The 18,880-nt window shown below is 45.8% G+C and overlaps 1 protein-coding gene across 2 annotated transcripts in view; it reads right to left on the bottom strand.

The window, feature by feature from the left end:
* The window catches only part of LOC129820282 (gamma-aminobutyric acid type B receptor subunit 1-like), a 294,632-nt gene that overhangs the window by 51,579 nt on the left and 224,173 nt on the right, over positions 1-18,880 (bottom strand). For both annotated transcript variants that reach the window (XM_055877343.1, XM_055877344.1), the window contains one exon: positions 18,744-18,821. In XM_055877343.1, coding sequence (XP_055733318.1) covers positions 18,744-18,821 — 78 coding nt within the window. The remainder of the gene's footprint in view (positions 1-18,743; positions 18,822-18,880) is intronic.

The following is an 18,880-nucleotide window of genomic DNA, read 5'->3' as shown; positions in this document are numbered from 1 at the left end:
GTAGGAGTGATCTGGTAGAGTTACAGGTCAGCGGGGTTAGTAGGAGTGATCTGGTAGAGTTACAGGTCAGCGGGGTTAGTAGGAGTGATCTGCTAGAGATACAGGTCAGCGGGGTTAGTAGGAGTGATCTGGTAGAGTTACAGGTCAGCGGGGTTAGTAGGAGTGATCTGGTAGAGTTACAGGTCAGCGGGGTTAGTAGGAGTGATCTGCTAGAGTTACAGGTCAGTGGGGTTAGTAGGAGTGATCTGGTAGAGTCACAGGTCAGTGGGGTTAATAGGAGTGATCTGGTAGAGTCACAGGTCAGCGGGGTTAATAGGAGTGATCTGGTAGAGATACAGGTCAGCGGGGTTAGTAGGAGTGATCTGGTAGAGTTACAGGTCAGCGGGGTTAGTAGGAGTGATCTGGTAGAGTTACAGGTCAGCGGGGTTAGTAGGAGTGATCTGGTAGAGATACAGGTCAGCGGGGTTAGTAGGAGTGATCTCCTAGAGTTACAGGTCAGCGGGGTTAGTAGGAGTGATCTGGTAGAGGTACAGGTCAGCGGGGTTAGTAGGAGTGATCTGGTAGAGATACAGGTCAGCGGGGTTAGTAGGAGTGATCTGGTAGAGTTACAGGTCAGTGGGGTTAGTAGGAGTGATCTGGTAGAGGTACAGGTCAGCGGGGTTAGTAGGAGTGATCTGCTAGAGATACAGGTCAGCGGGGTTAGTAGGAGTGATCTGCTAGAGATACAGGTCAGCGGGGTTAGTAGGAGTGATCTGGTAGAGTTACAGGTCAGCGGGGTTAGTAGGAGTGATCTGCTAGAGATACAGGTCAGCGGGGTTAGTAGGAGTGATCTGGTAGAGATACAGGTCAGCGGGGTTAGTAGGAGTGATCTGCTAGAGATACAGGTCAGCGGGGTTAGTAGGAGTGATCTGGTAGAGATACAGGTCAGCGGGGTTAGTAGGAGTGATCTGCTAGAGATACAGGTCAGCGGGGTTAGTAGGAGTGATCTGCTAGAGATACAGGTCAGCGGGGTTAGTAGGAGTGATCTGGTAGAGATACAGGTCAGCGGGGTTAGTAGGAGTGATCTGCTAGTTACAGGTCAGTGGGGTTAGTAGGAGTGATCTGGTAGAGATACAGGTCAGCGGGGTTAGTAGGAGTGATCTAGTATAGTTACAGGTCAGCGGGGTTAGTAGGAGTGATCTGGTAGAGTTACAGGTCAGCGGGGTTAGTAGGAGTGATCTGGTAGAGATACAGGTCAGCGGGGTTAGTAGGAGTGATCTAGTATAGTTACAGGTCAGCGGGGTTAGTCGGAGTGATCTGGTAGAGGTACAGGTCAGCGGGGTTAGTAGGAGTGATCTGGTAGAGATACAGGTCAGCGGGGTTAGTAGGAGTGATCTGCTAGAGATACAGGTCAGCGGGGTTAGTAGGAGTGATCTGCTAGAGATACAGGTCAGCGGGGTTAGTAGGAGTGATCTGGTAGAGGTACAGGTCAGCGGGGTTAGTAGGAGTGATCTGCTAGAGATACAGGTCAGCGGGGTTAGTAGGAGTGATCTGGTAGAGTTACAGGTCAGTGGGGTTAGTAGACTAACCACCAACAACACACTGCTCCACATCTCCAGTCTGGAATATGGAGTACAGGTGTTGGATCTTAATTTGACCAGTATTGTCACAGCAAAATGATCCTGTAGCAACAGGATTTGAACATTTAGTCCATAATGTTACTTGATCGGAGGTTAGATAATTAGCTGGTCAAAGTGAGGCTACATTAAAAGTACCACACTGCCAATATAACCTTCTACTAGTGAGGGTTTTCAGTGAAGTTATGTAAATCATGCATTTCCTCCGGTGCAGGACACTTCAAAGCAACAAAAGAGTGATCATAATTAAGATACTGTAGTATAAATGTAAAATGACAATTGGGCACTCAAAAGAACAGAGCTTGGAGCCCATCTGCTGTGTGATGCTGGATAGGTGCACGATGTCTCTGTGAATTGGCACTCAAATATAACAGCTTCCTGTCAGACAGTATCTTCAATGCGACGCTGGATTGGTGGGGATGGGAAAGTGTTTGTTTGTTTGTCTCTCGCCATAGAGGCTCCTATAGTTTGCGTGTTTCATGATATTTTTTTCTATGGTCTCTGTATGCTTCGTTATGCTTCATTGTTGCATATTCCACTGTTGTTCTATGAGTGTGTGACGCTGTAACAGTGCTGGTTTAGCCTGGGATGCTGCAGTGCTAAGATGTAGCGGTTTAGGGCACTAAGTAGGGCACTACAGTATATAGGGAATAGGGGGCCATTTGGGACACATGCTTACTTCAGAACCTAGGTGTGTTTGTTAATATAAAGCACGTTGCCATGGAGTCAGGAGGTCAGGGTAGCAACCGTAACCTACAGCGTATCTCTTTAGTCAGGAGCGTGTTGCTATGGAGTTTTATGCTACATGGAATCAAATCAACTGTATTCCTTCACATGGAATCAAATCAACTGTATTCCTTCACATGGAATCAAATCAACTGTATTCCTTCACATGGAATCAAATCAACTGTATTCCTTCACATGGAATCAAATCCACTGTATTCCTTCATATGAAAACAAATCAACTGTATTCCTTCATATGGAATCAAATCAACTGTATTCGTTCATATGGAATCAAATCAACTGTATTCCTTCACATGGAATCAAATCAACTGTATTCGTTCATATGGAATCAAATCAACTGTATTCCTTCACATGGAATCAAATCAACTGTATTCCTTCATATGAAATCAAATCAACTGTATTCCTTCATATGGAATCAAATCAACTTTATTCCTTCATATGTGTCTGTGTGTGTGTGTGTGTGTGTGTGTGTGTGTGTGTGTGTGTGTGTGTGTGTGTGTGTGTGTGTGTGTGTGTGTGTGTGTGTGTGTGTGTGTGTGTGTGTGTGTGTTTAGTAGTGTCATTTGGGGCCAGTGTGTTCTCTCTAATACCTCTCCTTGCCCTTAGTGCTGAAATCGGAACAGTGTGTTACCATGGCGACCGGGCTCCATAATGGTTGCCACGGCGATAAGAAAGGGAAGCAGCGATGCAGTGGTTGTCAGGGCGACTGATGGAATGAGGGAGGAGAGAGAGAGTGTGAACAAACACAGACAAATAGAAACATGCAGTAAGAGGATGAGAGAGAAACAGAGCCGGAAACAAAGACGGGACAAAAAAGAGAGAGAGAAGAGAGGAAAGGAGGGTGAGACCAAATGGGTGGACAGGTGTTTGTCGTCATGCTTAAAGAGCACGAGACCGAGGCCAGCCCGTGTTAGGATACACACACTGACTCTATTACCCTCTTTCTCTATGCATCTGGTCTGATTTGAAGACAGAGAGAGGGAGAGAGAGAGAGGGAGAGAGGGGGAGAGAGGGGGGGAGAGAGAGGGAGAGAGAGAGAGAGGGGGGGGAGAGAGGGAGAGAGAGAGAGAGAGGGGGGGGGGGGGGAGGGGGGGGGGAGAGGGGGGGGGAGAGAGAGAGGGAGAGAGATGAGTCGCTGCAGAGGGCAAGTGAAAATCAAATGCCGGCTGCAGACCAGACGGTCAACACGTGGCGGCTTCCCATCTGGAACAAAGTCATGCTCTCCTTCAAGAGGCCTTATTCTGTCACGTTCTGGTTATTCTTAGCCCGTTTCCCCAAGAAGACCGCGGGAAAGGGGACGGGTGTGACGGGGTGGCGTGGAGGGACGTCACCGGGGCTCTGGTGACCGTGGCAGGAGACAGGATAAGGGGAAGGACACGTCTGCCCATGAAACGATGACATGCTGTCAGAAAGATAGCAGGCCAAGGTTCTTTCCCTTTCGTTAGAGTGTGTCTCAAATGGCGCCCTATTGTCCCTATATAGGGCACTACTTTTAAATAGAGTCCTATTCCCTATATAGGGCACTACTTTTAAACAGAGTCCTATTCCCTATATAGGGCACTACTTTTAAACAGAGTCTTATTCCCTATATAGGGCACTACTTTTAAACAGAGTCCTATTCCCTATATATAGGGCACTAATTTTAAGTCCTACGAGGGGGCCATTTTGGACACATAGACACTGTCTGATGTCGACGGGTCTCTCTGTACAAGCAGATGGCCCACCGCATGTGACCCCACACAGGCAGCCTGTTCCCTATGGGCCATATTCTCTATATGGGCCCTTATCAAAAGTAGTGCACTACATAGGAAATAGGGTGCCTTTTGGGACATTGAACATCAGTGATATCTAAGGTCATCGGTCTCACGCACTACTTTTGACCAGACTATGGGACACAGCCTGAGTCTTCAACGACCATCAGACTAGTGCATCACCCTGTATGTATGTGTGTGTGTGTGTGTGTGTGTGTGTGTGTGTGTGTGTGTGTGTGTGTGTGTGTGTGTGTGTGGTGTGTGTGTCAATCCCAGGGGAATCGTTACAACACAGGGTAGGGGGCACGCCACAAAAGCACTTGATTTATTGAAATGCTGATACAATCGTTAGAAGCAAATCCACATGAGAACATGGACTTACATTGGTCTTAGCACATGGCAGGATGTCGGTATGCATTATGATGTCACGTTACGTTATGTTGGTGACCTTCAAAGACCAGCTAGCTACAGTACCAATCTGACCTCCACCCGCATCACATAGACTTACATCGGTCTTACCACACTTACCACACACATACAATGTTGAACAAAGTCTTTTGGTATGCATTTGGGTGTGATGTTATGTATGATGGGTATGAGTGACTTTCAATGCAATGTGACCTTCAAAACTGTAACCAGACCTCTAGCGTTACAGGTTACAGGCATGATGACCAGGGCCAAGAGAGGAAGAAAGAGACAGAGAGAGAGACAGAGAGGGAGAACGAGAGACGGAGAGATACAGAGAGGAGACAGATAGAGACAGACAAATAGAGACCGACAGAAAGAAAGACAGACAGACAGAGAGAGAGAGAAGACCGCGGGAAAGGTTGTTCCTCAAAAGAATAGACATGGAAACAACCACACATTCACAGCCCAGTAAGCTGTACAACATCAGACATTCATACAGATGGGCCCAAAACAGCACAAAAGAATACCAGAAAGCAACCTGGAACCAAAATATCCAAACATTCTTAGATAACTTTCTAACTTTCTGGATACCACATTCACTCACAGTAAGGAAGGCATCAATCTAGAAGTAAAAAACATCAACTATATATTCAGGCAAACGGCAAAAGAAGCACAACTGAAATTGATAAGGAAAAAAAATCACAGAAGACAACTGGTTTGATGCAGATTGTAAAATTATAAGGAAAAAATTTAGAACACTGTCAAACCAAAAGCACAGAGACCTAAATAATGGTGAATTACGCCTTCATTACTGTGAGACTTTAATACTCTATAAACGTACACTCAGAACCTAAAAAGTCCAGTACAACAGCAAGCAGCTGACACTAATTGAGGAGTCCATAAACACAAACAACTTCTGGCAAAATTTGAAAAAAAAAAAAAATACGAAACAAGAGGAATTAGCGATACAAAATGGTGACATATGGACAACCCATTTTAAAACACTCTACAACACCGTTCAAATTGACACAAACGCAGAACAATGGCAAATTCATGAGATGTTGAATGGATTAGAAAAAGCTATAAAGGACAAACAAAATCGACTGGACTCCCCAATTACTGACCAGGAGCTCTTTAAGAAACTTCAGGCTCTCAAATTTAAAAAGGCATGCGGACCTGATGGAATCCTAAATGACATGCTCAAACTCACTAGTGCAAAATTTCAATTCGCTATATTAAAACTGTTTAATTTGATCCTGAGTGTAGGTTATTTCCCTGACATCTGGAATCAAGGACTCATAACCCCAATCTTTAAGAACGGAGACAAATTTGACCCTAACAATTACAGAGGCATTTGTGTGAACAGTAACCTGGTGAAGGTTTTCTGTAGTATTATAAATGTAAGAGTTCTAAACTTCCTTAATAAGCACAATGTCTTGAGTAAAAGCCAAATTGGATTTATACCAAAACATCGCACAACTGATCATATTTACACCCTACACACCCTAACAGATAAACATGTCCACCAAAATAATACCAAGATATACGCTTGCTTTATCGACTTCCAAAAAGCATTTGATTATATTTGTTCTACAAAGTTATTGAAAGTGGTGTTGGTGGTAAAACATATGACATAATGAAATCAATGTGTACTGGCAATACTTGCAGCATTAAAATTGGCAAGAAAATAACAGAATTCTTTAACCAGGGGCGGGGCCTTCGTCAGGGTTGCAATCTGAGCCCTGCACTCTTCAATATTTACATCAACGAATTGGCCACTATTCTAGAAAAATCCTCAGCCCCCGGTGTTAGTCTCCCCAATTCAGAAGTTATGCCTACTCTTCGCAGATGACCAATGCCTGCTGTCACCCACAGCACATGGCCTACTGCAGAGCCTGGACCTGCTAGAGCAGTACTGTGTCACGCCCTGGCCTTAGTATTCTTTGTTTTCTTTATTATTTTAGTTAGGTCAGGGTGTGACATGGGGAATGTTTGTGTTTTGTTGGTTTTGGGTGTTTCTATGGTAAAGGGGTTGTTGGGTGAAGTATATGGGTTTGTGTTGAGTACATGTGTCTAGCGTTGTCTATGTATGTTTAGTTGTCTAGGAGAGTCTATGGTTACCTGAATGAGTTCCCAATTAGAGACAGCTGATTTCGGTTGTCTCTGATTGGGAGCCTTATTTAGGGTAGCCATAGGCTTTCATTTGTTGTGAGTAGTTGTCTATGTGATACGTTTGTAGCCAGTGTGTGCACATCGTTGTTTAGCTTCACGATCGTTTTCTTGTTTTGTTTAGTGTTTAAGTGTTTTTGTCTCGTTTGCCTTCTTCGTTAATAAAAAGGAGATGGCTTATTTTCCTAAAGCTGCGTTTTGGTCCGTCAATCCTCCACACGATCGTGACAGAACTACTCACCAATACAGGACCAAGCGGCATGGAAAGCGGCAACAGGACCCACCTACACAGGATTCGTGGACATGGGAGGAGATACTGGATGGTAAGGGGCCGTGGGCACAACCGGGAGAATATCGCCTTCCTCGTGAAGAGCTGGAGGCAGCTAAAGCCGAGAGGAGGCGATATGAGGAGGCAGCACGGAGACAAGGCTGGAAGCCCGTGAGTACAACCCAAAAATTTCTTGGGGGGGGGGGGCCTTAAAGGGAGTGTGGCGAAGTCAGGTAGGAAACCTGCGCCTACTCCCTGTACTTACCGTGGAGAGCGAGAGTACGGGCAGACACCGTGTTACGCAGTAGAGCGCACGGTGTCTCCTGTACGCGTGCATAGCCCGGTTCGGTACATTTCAGCTCCACGTATCGGCCGGGCTAGACTGAGCGTTGAGCCGTATGTCATGAAGCCGGCCCAACGCATCTGGTCACCAGTGCGTCTCCTCGGGCCGGCGTACATGGCACCAGCCTTACGCATGGTGTCCCCGGTTCGCCTACATAGGCCGGTGCGGGTTATTCCACCTCCCCGCACTGGTCAGGCGACGGGGAGCATACAACCAGGTAAGGTTGGGCAGGCTCGGCGCTCAAGGGAGCCAGTACGCCTGCACGGTCCGGTATTTCCGGCGCCACCTCCCCGCCCCAACCCAGTACCACCAGTGCCTCCTCCACGCACTAGCTATATGGTGCGTGTCTCCAGCCCTTTACCACCAGTGCCTAAACCACGCACCAAGCCTCCTGTGTGTCCCCAGAGTCCTGTGCGTCCTGTTGCTGCTCCCCGCACTAGCCCTGAGATGCGTGTCCCCAGCCCGGTGCCACCAGTCCCGGCACCACGCACCAGGCCTACAGTGCGCCTCAGCCGGCAGGAGTCTGCCGTCTGCACAGCGATGCATGAACTGCCCGTCTGCCAAGCGCCATCTGAGCCATCCGTCTCCCCAGCGCCATCTGAGCCATCCGTCTCCCCAGCGCCATCTGAGCCATCCGTCTCCCCAGCGCCGTCTGAGCCATCCGTCTGCCATGAGCCTACAAAGCCGCCCGTCTGCCATGAGCCTACAGAGCCGTCCGCCAGACAGGAGCCGCTAGAGCCGTCCGCCAGACAGGAGCCGCTAGAGCCGCCCGCCAGACAGGATCTGCCAGAGCCGCCAACCAGACAGGATCTGCCAGAGCCGCCAACCAGACAGGATCTGCCAGAGCCGCCAACCAGACAGGATCTGCCAGAGCCGCCAACCAGACAGGATCTGCCAGAGCCGCCAACCAGACAGGATCTGCCAGAGCCGCCAACCAGACAGGATCTGCCAGAGCCGCCAACCAGACAGGATCTGCCAGATCCGTCAGCTAGCCATGAGCAGCCAGATCCGTCAGCTAGCCATGAGCAGCCAGATCCGTCAGCTAGCCATGAGCAGCCAGATCCGTCAGCCAGCCATGAGCAGCCAGATCCGTCAGCTAGCCATGAGCAGCCAGATCTGTCAGCTAGCCATGAGCAGCCAGATCCGTCAGCTAGCCATGAGCAGCCAGATCCGTCAGCTAGCCATGAGCAGCCAGATCCGTCAGCTAGCCATGAGCAGCCAGATCCGTCAGTCAGCCATGAGCAGCCAGATCCGTCAGTTAGCCATGAGCAGCCAGATCCGTCAGTTAGCCATGAGCAGCCAGATCCGTCAGCTAGCCATGAGCAGCCAGATCCGTCAGCTAGCCATGAGCAGCCAGATCCGTCAGCTAGCCATGAGCAGCCAGATCCGTCAGCTAGCCATGAGCAGCCAGATCCGTCAGCTAGCCATGAGCAGCCAGATCCGTCAGCCAGCCATGAGCAGCCAGATCCGTCAGCCAGCCATGGGCCGTCCCTCAGTCCGGAGCTGCAGTCCCTCAGTCCGGAGCTGCAGTCCCTCAGTCCGGAGCTGCAGTCCCTCAGTCCGGAGCTGCAGTCCCTCAGTCCGGAGCTGCAGTCCCTCAGTCCGGAGCTGCAGTCCCTCAGTCCGGAGCTGCCGTTCCTCAGTCCGGAGCTGCCGTTCCTCAGTCCGGAGCTGCCCCTTATCCTGGTGCTGCCCCTTATCCTGGTGCTGCCCCTTATCCTGGTGCTGCCCCTTATCCTGGTGCTGCCCCTTATCCTGGTGCTGTCCCTTACCCTGGTACTGCCCCTGACCCTGGTACTGCCCCTTAGTCCGGAGCTGCCCCTTAGTCCGGAACTGCCCCTTAATGCAGTGGGGTTAATGTGGAGGGGGGTCATTTGGAGGAAGCTAAGGAGGCGGTTAGGGACTGTGGTGACGTGGGGACCACGACCAGAGCCGGAGCCGCCACCGTGGATGGAAGCCCACCCAGAGCCTCCCCTAGACTGGTTAATGGTGCGCCCGGAGTTCGCACCTTAAGGGGGGGGTTATGTCACGCCCTGGCCTTAGTATTCTTTGTTTTCTTTATTATTTTAGTTAGGTCAGGGTGTGACATGGGGAATGTTTGTGTTTTGTTGGTTTTGGGTGTTTCTATGGTAAAGGGGTTGTTGGGTGTAGTATATGGGTTTGTGTTGAGTACATGTGTCTAGCGTTGTCTATGTATGTTTAGTTGTCTAGGAGAGTCCATGGTTACCTGAATGAGTTCCCAATTAGAGACAGCTGATTTCGGTTGTCTCTGATTGGGAGCCTTATTTAGGGTAGCCATAGGCTTTCATTTGTTGTGAGTAGTTGTCTATGTGATACGTTTGTAGCCAGTGTGTGCACATCGTTGTTTAGCTTCACGATCGTTTTCTTGTTTTGTTTAGTGTTTAAGTGTTTTTGTCTCGTTTGCCTTCTTCGTTAATAAAAAGGAGATGGCTTATTTTCCTAAAGCTGCGTTTTGGTCCGTCAATCCTCCACACGATCGTGACATACTGCCAGACCTGGGCCCTGGCAGTAAACCCCAAAAATACTAAAATAATGATTTTCCAGAGAAGATCCAGATCTCAGGGAATTAGACCAAAGTTCTCAATTAGTACAAAATGTATAGAGATCTGCACACACTACAATTACTTAGGTTTAAAAATAAGCCCAACTGGACACCTTAATGAGGCAGTGAATGAACTGAGAGAGAAAGCACGCAGGGCATTCTACGCCATTAAAAACAAATTCAAATTGAAATACCTATTAAAATTTGTCTTAAACTAATTGAATATGTTATTGAACCAATTGCACTTCATGGCAGCGAGGTTTGGGGTACACTTGCAAAACAAGATTTCATAAAATGGGACAAACACTCCATTGAAACCCTGCATGCAGAGTTCTGTAAGATCCTCCTACATGTCCAGAGGAAAACTACAAACAATGCATGCAGGGCAGAATTAGGCAAATATCCACTAATAATAAAAACTCAAAAAAGAGCAATTAAGTTTTGGAAACATCTAAAATACAGTGACCCCCTCTCATATCACTACCAAGCCCTGCAACGCCAAGAGCTGAGCAAAGAAAAGAGTCCCCTCATCCAGCTGGTCCTGGGGCTGAGTTCACAAACTTGTTCTACTAACACACTGAAGCCTCAGGACCAGAACATCCAATCAATCAGAATAAACCAAATTACAACACAGTCAAAACAAAACTACATTGCTTATTGGGAAACACAAGCACAAACACAAAGCAAAATGCAGTGCTATCTGGCCCTAAATCGACAGTACACCGTGGCTAACTATTTGACCATGGTTACTGATCAAAACCTTAGAAAAACCTTGACAAAGTACAGGCTCAGTGAGCACAGCCTTGCCATTGAGAAGGGTAGACACAGGAAAACCTGGCTCCCTGTAGAGGAAAGGCTGTGCAACCACTGCAACACAGCAGAACCTGAGACGGAGCTGCATTTCCTGACAAAATGTCCAAAATATAAAACAATTAGAGAGTGTCATTTTCCCAAATTTCAAACCCTTATTCAAGGTTTCAAAGACCTCTCTAATGAGAGTAGGCTACCTGTCCTGTTGGGGGAGGACGCAGAGAGCTGTGGGTTGGCAGCGCACTACATTGCTGCCTGCCATAAGTTGAGGGACAGTGTCTGACAGACCAATCAACCTGCACATGTACTCTACTGTATGCTTATTGTTATTGTTCAATGTATGGTTATTTTGACCCTTGGTTATTGTTGTTACTGTTGTCCCGTTGACAATTTTGATTCTCATTTTTTTCATATTGTAAATATCCAAAATAAGCTTTGGCAATATGTACATTGATACGTCATGCCAATAAAGCAAATTGATTGAATTGAATTGAGAGAGGAGACAGAGATAGACAAACAAATAGAGGCCGACAGAAAGACAGAGAGAGAGAGAGAGAGAGATGTTATTTTGTTTAGGATCCTCTGTGTAAAGGGTTCTATATAGAACTCAAATAGGATCTACCTGGAACCACAAGGGGTTCTTCAAAGGGTTCTCTTATGGGGACAGTCGAAGAACCCTTTTAGGTTCTAGATGGCACCATTTTTTTTCTAAGATTTTACATTCTACATAGAGAGAGAGAGAGAGAGAGAGAGAGAGAGGGAGAGAGGGAGAGAGGGAGAGAGGGAGAGAGAGAGAGAGAGAGAGAGAGAGAGAGAGAGAGAGAGAGGGAGAGGGAGAGGGAGAGGGAGAGAATGAGAGAGAATGAGAGAGAGAGAGAGAGAGCGAGAGAGAGTGCGAGAGAATGAGAGAGAGAGAGAGCGAGAGAATGAGAGAGAGAGCCAGACAGACAGACGAGAGAGAGAGATAAACTAGGGAAAAAGAAGGAACAGCACGTTAGAAATCAGCTCAGTGTAATTGAAGAATCTATATTATCTAATCACTTCTGGGTTAAACACTAAACAAACAACAACACAAAGAGTTATCTATCCAAAAAGGACATGCATAGACAAACCACTTCTCCAATCTTTTTGGCCCTATAACAAAAACATATACATGACCAAATAAAAATCTTAGAATCAATTATTAAAGACAACCAGAACTCACTGGATTCTCCAATTATATTGAATGAACTACAGGATAAAATACAAACCCTCCAACCCAGAAAGGCCTGTAGTGTTGATGGTATCCGAAATGAAATGATCAAATATACAGACCACACATTCCAATTGGCTATACTTAAACTCTTTATCATCATCCTCAGTTCTGGCATCTTCCCTAATATTTGGAACCAAGGACTGAACACCCCAATCCACAAAAGTATAGACAAATCTGACCTCCATAACTACCGTGGGATATACGTCAACAGCAACCTTGGGAAAATCCTCTGCATTATCATTAACAGCAGACTCGTACATTTCCTCAGTGAAAACAATGTACTGAGCAAATGTCAAATTGGCATTTTAACCAAATTACCGTTCAACAGACCACGTATTCACCCTGCACACCCTAATTGTCAAACAAACAAACCAAAACAAAGGCAAAGTCTTTTTATGCTTTGTTGATTTCAAAAAAGCTTTTTACTCAATTTGCTCTGCTAAACAAATTGATGGAAAGTGGTGTTGGGGGAAAAAATCAGACATTATGAAATCCATGTCCACAAACAACAAGTGTGCGGTTAAAATTGGCAAAAAACAAGCACATTTCTTTCCACAGGGCCGTGGGGTGAGACAGAGATGCAGCCCCAATCTCTTCAACATATATATCAATGAATTGGCGAGGGCACAAGAACAGTCTGCAGCACCCGGTCTCACCCTACTAGAATCTGAAGTCAAATGTCTACTGTTTGCTGATGATCTGGTGCTTCTGTCACCAACCTAGGAGGGCCTACAGCAGCACCTAGATCTTCTGCACAGATTCTGTCAGACCTGGGCCCTGACAGTAAATCTCAGTAAGACCAAAATAATGGTGTTCCAAAAAAGGTCCAGTTGCCAGGACAACAAATACAAATTCCATCTAGACACCGTTGCCTACTGTCAGGGTTCAGACAGGGTTCAAACTGTTCTTTTGCCCTCACCAATTCATTGATATTTGACTCATAGGGCAACTATGAGCACACAAAAAACGATACATACCTCGGCACACTGCCCACACAATGAGGTGGAAACTGAGCTGCACTTCCTAACCTCCGGCCAAATGTATGACCATATTAAAGACACATATTTCCCTCAGATTACACAGATACACAAAGAATTCGAAAACAAACCCAATCTTGATAAACTCCCATATCTACTGGGTGAAATTCCACAGTGTGCCATCACAGCAGCAAGATTTGTGACCTGTTGCCACAAGAAAAGGGCAACCAGTGAAGAACAAACACCATTGTAAATACAACCCATATTTATTTATTTATTTTCCCTTTTGTACTTTAACTATTTGAACATTGTTACAACACTGTATATAGACATAATATGACATTTGAAATGTTTTTATAATTTTGGAACTTCTGTGAGTGTAATGTTTACACATTCATTTTTATTGTTTATTTCATTTTTGTTTATTATCAATTTCACTTGCTTTGGCAATGTCAACATATGTTTTCCATGCCAATAAAGCCCTTTGAATTCAATTGAAATTGAGAGAGGAGCCATATGGCCGATCAGTGAATCACCATTCACACCCTTCTATCCAAGCAGGAAGTCATAGCTCTACACAGTTACCATGGCGCCAATCTGTACAACAACACTTTAAATAACAATTAATTAAAAAGGTAAACACACATCAAAACGATGCTGAAAGGAACAAAAGCTTCATTAATGTTAGTTTATTGAATGAGGCATTTCATTATATTTTATTATTTGAATCAATAACACTGATATACAACACATGGTCCTGTCTCCCAATACAACACTGTCTCCCAATACAACACTGTCTCCCAATACAACACTGTCTACAACACTGTCTCCCAATACAACACTGTTTCCCAATACAACACTGTCTCCCAATACAACACTGTCTACAACGCTGTCTCCCAATACAACACTGTCTCCCAATACAACACTGTCTACAACACTGTCTCCCAATACAACACTGTCTCCCAATACAACACTGTCTCCTAATACAACACTGTCTACAACACTGTCTCCCAATACAACACTGTTTCCCAATACAACACTGTCTCCCAATACAACACTGTCTACAACACTGTCTCCCAATACAACACTGTCTCCCAATACAACACTGTCTCCCAATACAACACTGTCTCCCAATACAACACTGTCTCCCAATACAACACTGTCTACAACACTGTCTCCAAATACAACACTGTCTACAACACTGTCTCCCAATACAACACTGTCTACAACACTGTCTCCCAATACAACACTGTCTACAACACTGTCTACAACACTGTCTCCAAATACAACACTGTCTACAACACTGTCTCCCAATACAACACTGTCTACAACACTGTCTCCCAATACAACACTGTCTACAACACTGTCTACAACACTGTCTCCCAATACAACACTGTCTACAACACTGTCTCCCAATACAACACTGTCTACAACACTGTCTCCCAATACAACACTGTCTACAACACTGTCTACAACACTGTCTCCAAATACAACACTGTCTCCCAATACAACACTGTCTACAACACTGTCTCCCAATACAACACTGTCTACAACACTGTCTCCCAATACAACACTGTTTCCCAATACAACACTGTCTCCCAATACAACACTGTCTACAACACTGTCTCCCAATACAACACTGTCTCCCAATACAACACTGTCTCCCAATACAACACTGTCTCCCAATACAACACTGTTTCCCAATACAACACTGTCTCCTAAGACAACACTGTCTCCCAATACAACACTGTCTACAACACTGTCTACAACACTGTCTCCCAATACAACACTGTCTACAACACTGTCTCCTAATACAACACTGTCTCCCAATACAACACTGTCTACAACACTCTCTCCCAATACAACACTGTCTCCTAATACAACACTGTCTACAACACTGTCTCCTAATACAACACTGTCTCCTAATACAACACTGTCTCCCAATACAACACTGTCTCCCAATACAACACTGTCTACAACACTGTCTCCTAATACAACACTGTCTCCTAATACAACACTGTCTCCCAATACAACACTGTCTCCTAATACAACACTGTCTACAACACTGTCTCCCAATACAACACTGTCTCCTAATACAACACTGTCTACAACACTGTCTACAACACTGTCTCCCAATACAACACTGTCTCCCAATACAACACTGTCTCCCAATACAACACTGTCTACAACACTGTCTACAACACTGTCTCCCAATACAACACTGTCTCCCAATACAACACTGTCTACAACACTGTCTCCCAATACAACACTGTCTCCCAATACAACACTGTCTACAACACTGTCTCCCAATACAACACTGTCTCCTAATACAACACTGTCTCCCAATACAACACTGTCTACAACACTGTCTCCCAATACAACACTGTCTCCCAATACAACACTGTCTCCTAATACAACACTGTCTACAACACTGTCTCCCAATACAACACTGTCTCCCAATACAACACTGTCTCCCAATACAACACTGTCTCCCAATACAACACTGTCTCCTAATACAACACTGTCTACAACACTGTCTCCCAATACAACACTGTCTCCCAATACAACACTGTCTACAACACTGTCTCCCAATACAACACTGTCTCCCAATACAACACTGTCTCCCAATACAACACTGTCTACAACACTGTCTCCCAATACAACACTGTCTCCCAATACAACACTGTCTCCCAATACAACACTGTCTACAACACTGTCTACAACACTGTCTCCCAATACAACACTGTCTACAACACTGTCTCCTAAGACAACACTGTCTCCCAATACAACACTGTCTACAACACTGTCTACAACACTGTCTACAACACTGTCTCCCAATACAACACTGTCTCCTAATACAACACTGTCTCCCAATACAACACTGTCTACAACACTGTCTCCCAATACAACACTGTCTCCCAATACAACACTGTCTCCCAATACAACACTGTCTACAACACTGTCTACAACACTGTCTCCCAATACAACACTGTCTCCCAATACAACACTGTCTCCCAATACAACACTGTCTACAACACTGTCTCCTAAGACAACACTGTCTACAACACTGTCTCCCAATACAACACTGTCTACAGCACTGTCTCCCAATACAACACTGTCTCCCAATACAACACTGTCTCCCAATACAACACTGTCTACAACACTGTCTACAACACTGTCTCCCAATACAACACTGTCTCCCAATACAACACTGTCTACAACACTGTCTCCTAAGACAACACTGTCTACAACACTGTCTCCCAATACAACACTGTCTACAACACTGTCTCCCAATACAACACTGTTTATGCAACCTTGGTTCCACAGTAAATGCACAAAACCACTTTTCTCAAACCATTAGGCACTGTTAGTTAAATGTTTTTTCAGTGTTCGCGGAGGGAGAACTGACTCTCTCTGCATCCCAAGTGGCATCCTATTGCCTAGGTAGTGCACTCCTTTTGACCAGAGCCCATAGGGGTTAGGGTACCGTTTGGGACGCATGCTCTGACACGGACGTAAACACAAAGCTAGCTACCCGGCCACGCTGATTAGACTACAGAGCAGAGCCACGCCGTCCCGTTCCCCCCCATTCCTCAAAGTCAAGGTCATGGATTCGGCTCCAGTTAAAGTCTGAGATTGCCTCCGCCTTTGTTTGGTTTAGACTGTCACGCGGCATCATCCATTCACTTTCTCCCTGTCATCGCTCTGAACCGGTCATCATGTTTAATTAGTAAATGAAATGAAATAATATCTCTTTTGTGAGATATAACACATGGTCCTATCAATCGTCATACTCAATCTACGCTCAGTATAAAGTACTGGATTTTACATAGAAGCCCCATCAGTTTAAGTGTGTGTGTGTGTGTGTGTGTGTGTGTGTGTGTGTGTGTGTGTGTGTGTGTGTGTGTGTGTGTGTGTGTGTGTGTGTGTGTGTGTGTGTGTGTGTGTGTGTGTGTGTGTGTGTGTGTGTGTGTGTGTGTGTGTGTGTGTGTGTGTGTGTGTGTGTTTTTTTCAAGCTGTGCAAAGCTATACGGATCGGAGCATTGCTGTTTTCACCGACAACATGATAAATAAAACCTGACTGATTGATTGATGAACATTCTTAGCCAACCCTGATAGTGGAGAGAAGGAGAGAATGAGGGAAGGAGGGAAGGAGGGAGTGAGAAAAAGGAGGAGGAGGGGAAAGAAAATGAGAAAGGCAGATGGACAATAAAGGAAGGGAAGGAGAATGTTTGTGTGTGAGAGGGAGAGAGATAGAGAGAGAGAGAGAGAGAGAGAGAGAGAGAGAGAGGGAGGGAGGGAGGGAGGGAGGGAGGGAGGGAGGGAGATAGAGTGAGTGAGGAGAGTGGCAAAGAGAGAGGGAGGGAGGGAGGGAGGGAGAGAGGGAGGGAGAGAGGGAGGGAGGGAGGGAGGGAGGGAGGGTGCAACAGACAGTGATAAACAGGAGAATAAGGGGGGATGAGGAAGATGTTTTTGTTTTAAAAAAGCCCTCCTGCATAAACTACCACCGTACCTCACGTCTCTGTTAACCTTCAGAAATACAAGCTATCGGACACGGTCTCAGGGATGGCTAACTCCCTTCCATCTCCACAGAGTTAGGTAAATCAATCCATTAGCTATTGTGCACCTTGCTTGCGGAATGGTCTACAGAGGTCAGTGAAATTACATGAATTGATGCATCTGAGGCAGTTCAGACGGATGTAAGGACCTTTTTTAAGGAAGGTTTGTTTCTTATGATTTATTTTTAATTTTACTGTGTTTGTATTTTTTTGTTGCTTTTATAAAAGTACAGTATGTGGACACCCCTTGAAATGAGTGGATTTGGCTATTTCAGCCACACCCGTTGCTGACAGGTGCATACAATCTCCTTAGATAAACATTGTCAGAAGAATGGTCTCACTGAAGAGCACAGTGGCTTTCAACGTGGCACCGTCATAGGATGCCACCTTTCCAACAAGTCAGGTCGTCAAATTTCTGCCCTGCTAGAGCTGCCCGGGTCAACTGTAAGTGCTGTTACTGTGAAGTGGAAACGTCTAGGAGCAACAACGGCTCAGCAACGAAGTGGTAGGCCACATAAGCTCACAGGACGGGACAGCCGAGTGCTGAAGCGAATAAAAATCATCTGTCCTCGGTTGCAACACTCACTACTGAGTTCCAAACTGCCTCTGGAAGCAACATCAGCACAAGAACTGTTTGTTGGGAGCTTCATGAAGTGGGTTTCCATGGCAGAGCAACCTAAGATCACCATGCGCAATGCCAAGCGTTGGGTGGAGCGGTGTAAAGCTCGCCGCCGTTGGACTCTGAAGTAGTGGAAACGCATTCTCTGGTGTGATGAATCACGCTTCACCATCTGGTAGTCCGACGGACAAATCTGGGTTTGGTGGATGCCAGGAAAACGCTACCTGCCCCAATGCATAGTGCCAACTGTAAAGTTTGATGGAGGAGGACTAATGGTCTGGGGCTGTTTTTTCATGGTTCAGGCCTCTTAGTTCCAGTGAAGGGAAATCTACATCATACAATGACAGTCTAGATGATTCTAAGCTTCCAACTTTGTGGCAACAGTTTGGGGAAGGCCCTTTCCTGTTTCAGCATGATAATGCCCCTGTGCACAAAGTGAGGTCCATACAGAGCAGGTTTCCACAGACTTTTGGTCATGTAGTGTATTTTGTAGGTTAACTCTGTATTTTTACTATGTTTTGTAACTATCCCAGGTCGTTACTGTAAATTAACATGTATTATCAGTCAAATCACCTGCTAAAATAAGGAAGAAAAAAATGTAAATGAAAAAAAATACATATAATAAAAATAATAATAATATATATATATGAATGTGGCTCACCTATCCACTTGTCATTCCCATACCAGGATAGATTGCCTTTAGTACTGTCGAAGTATCCAATCTTCTTATAGCTGCCTCCTGTGCAGGGAGGACAGAGAGGGAGGGAAAAAGCAGGGGGGGGGGGAAAGAGAAGGGGG

Source organism: Salvelinus fontinalis, chromosome 22 (genome assembly GCF_029448725.1).
Source record: "Salvelinus fontinalis isolate EN_2023a chromosome 22, ASM2944872v1, whole genome shotgun sequence".
Taxonomy (NCBI): Eukaryota; Metazoa; Chordata; class Actinopteri; order Salmoniformes; family Salmonidae; genus Salvelinus; species Salvelinus fontinalis.
This window is presented reverse-complemented; position numbering and strand designations above follow the sequence as displayed.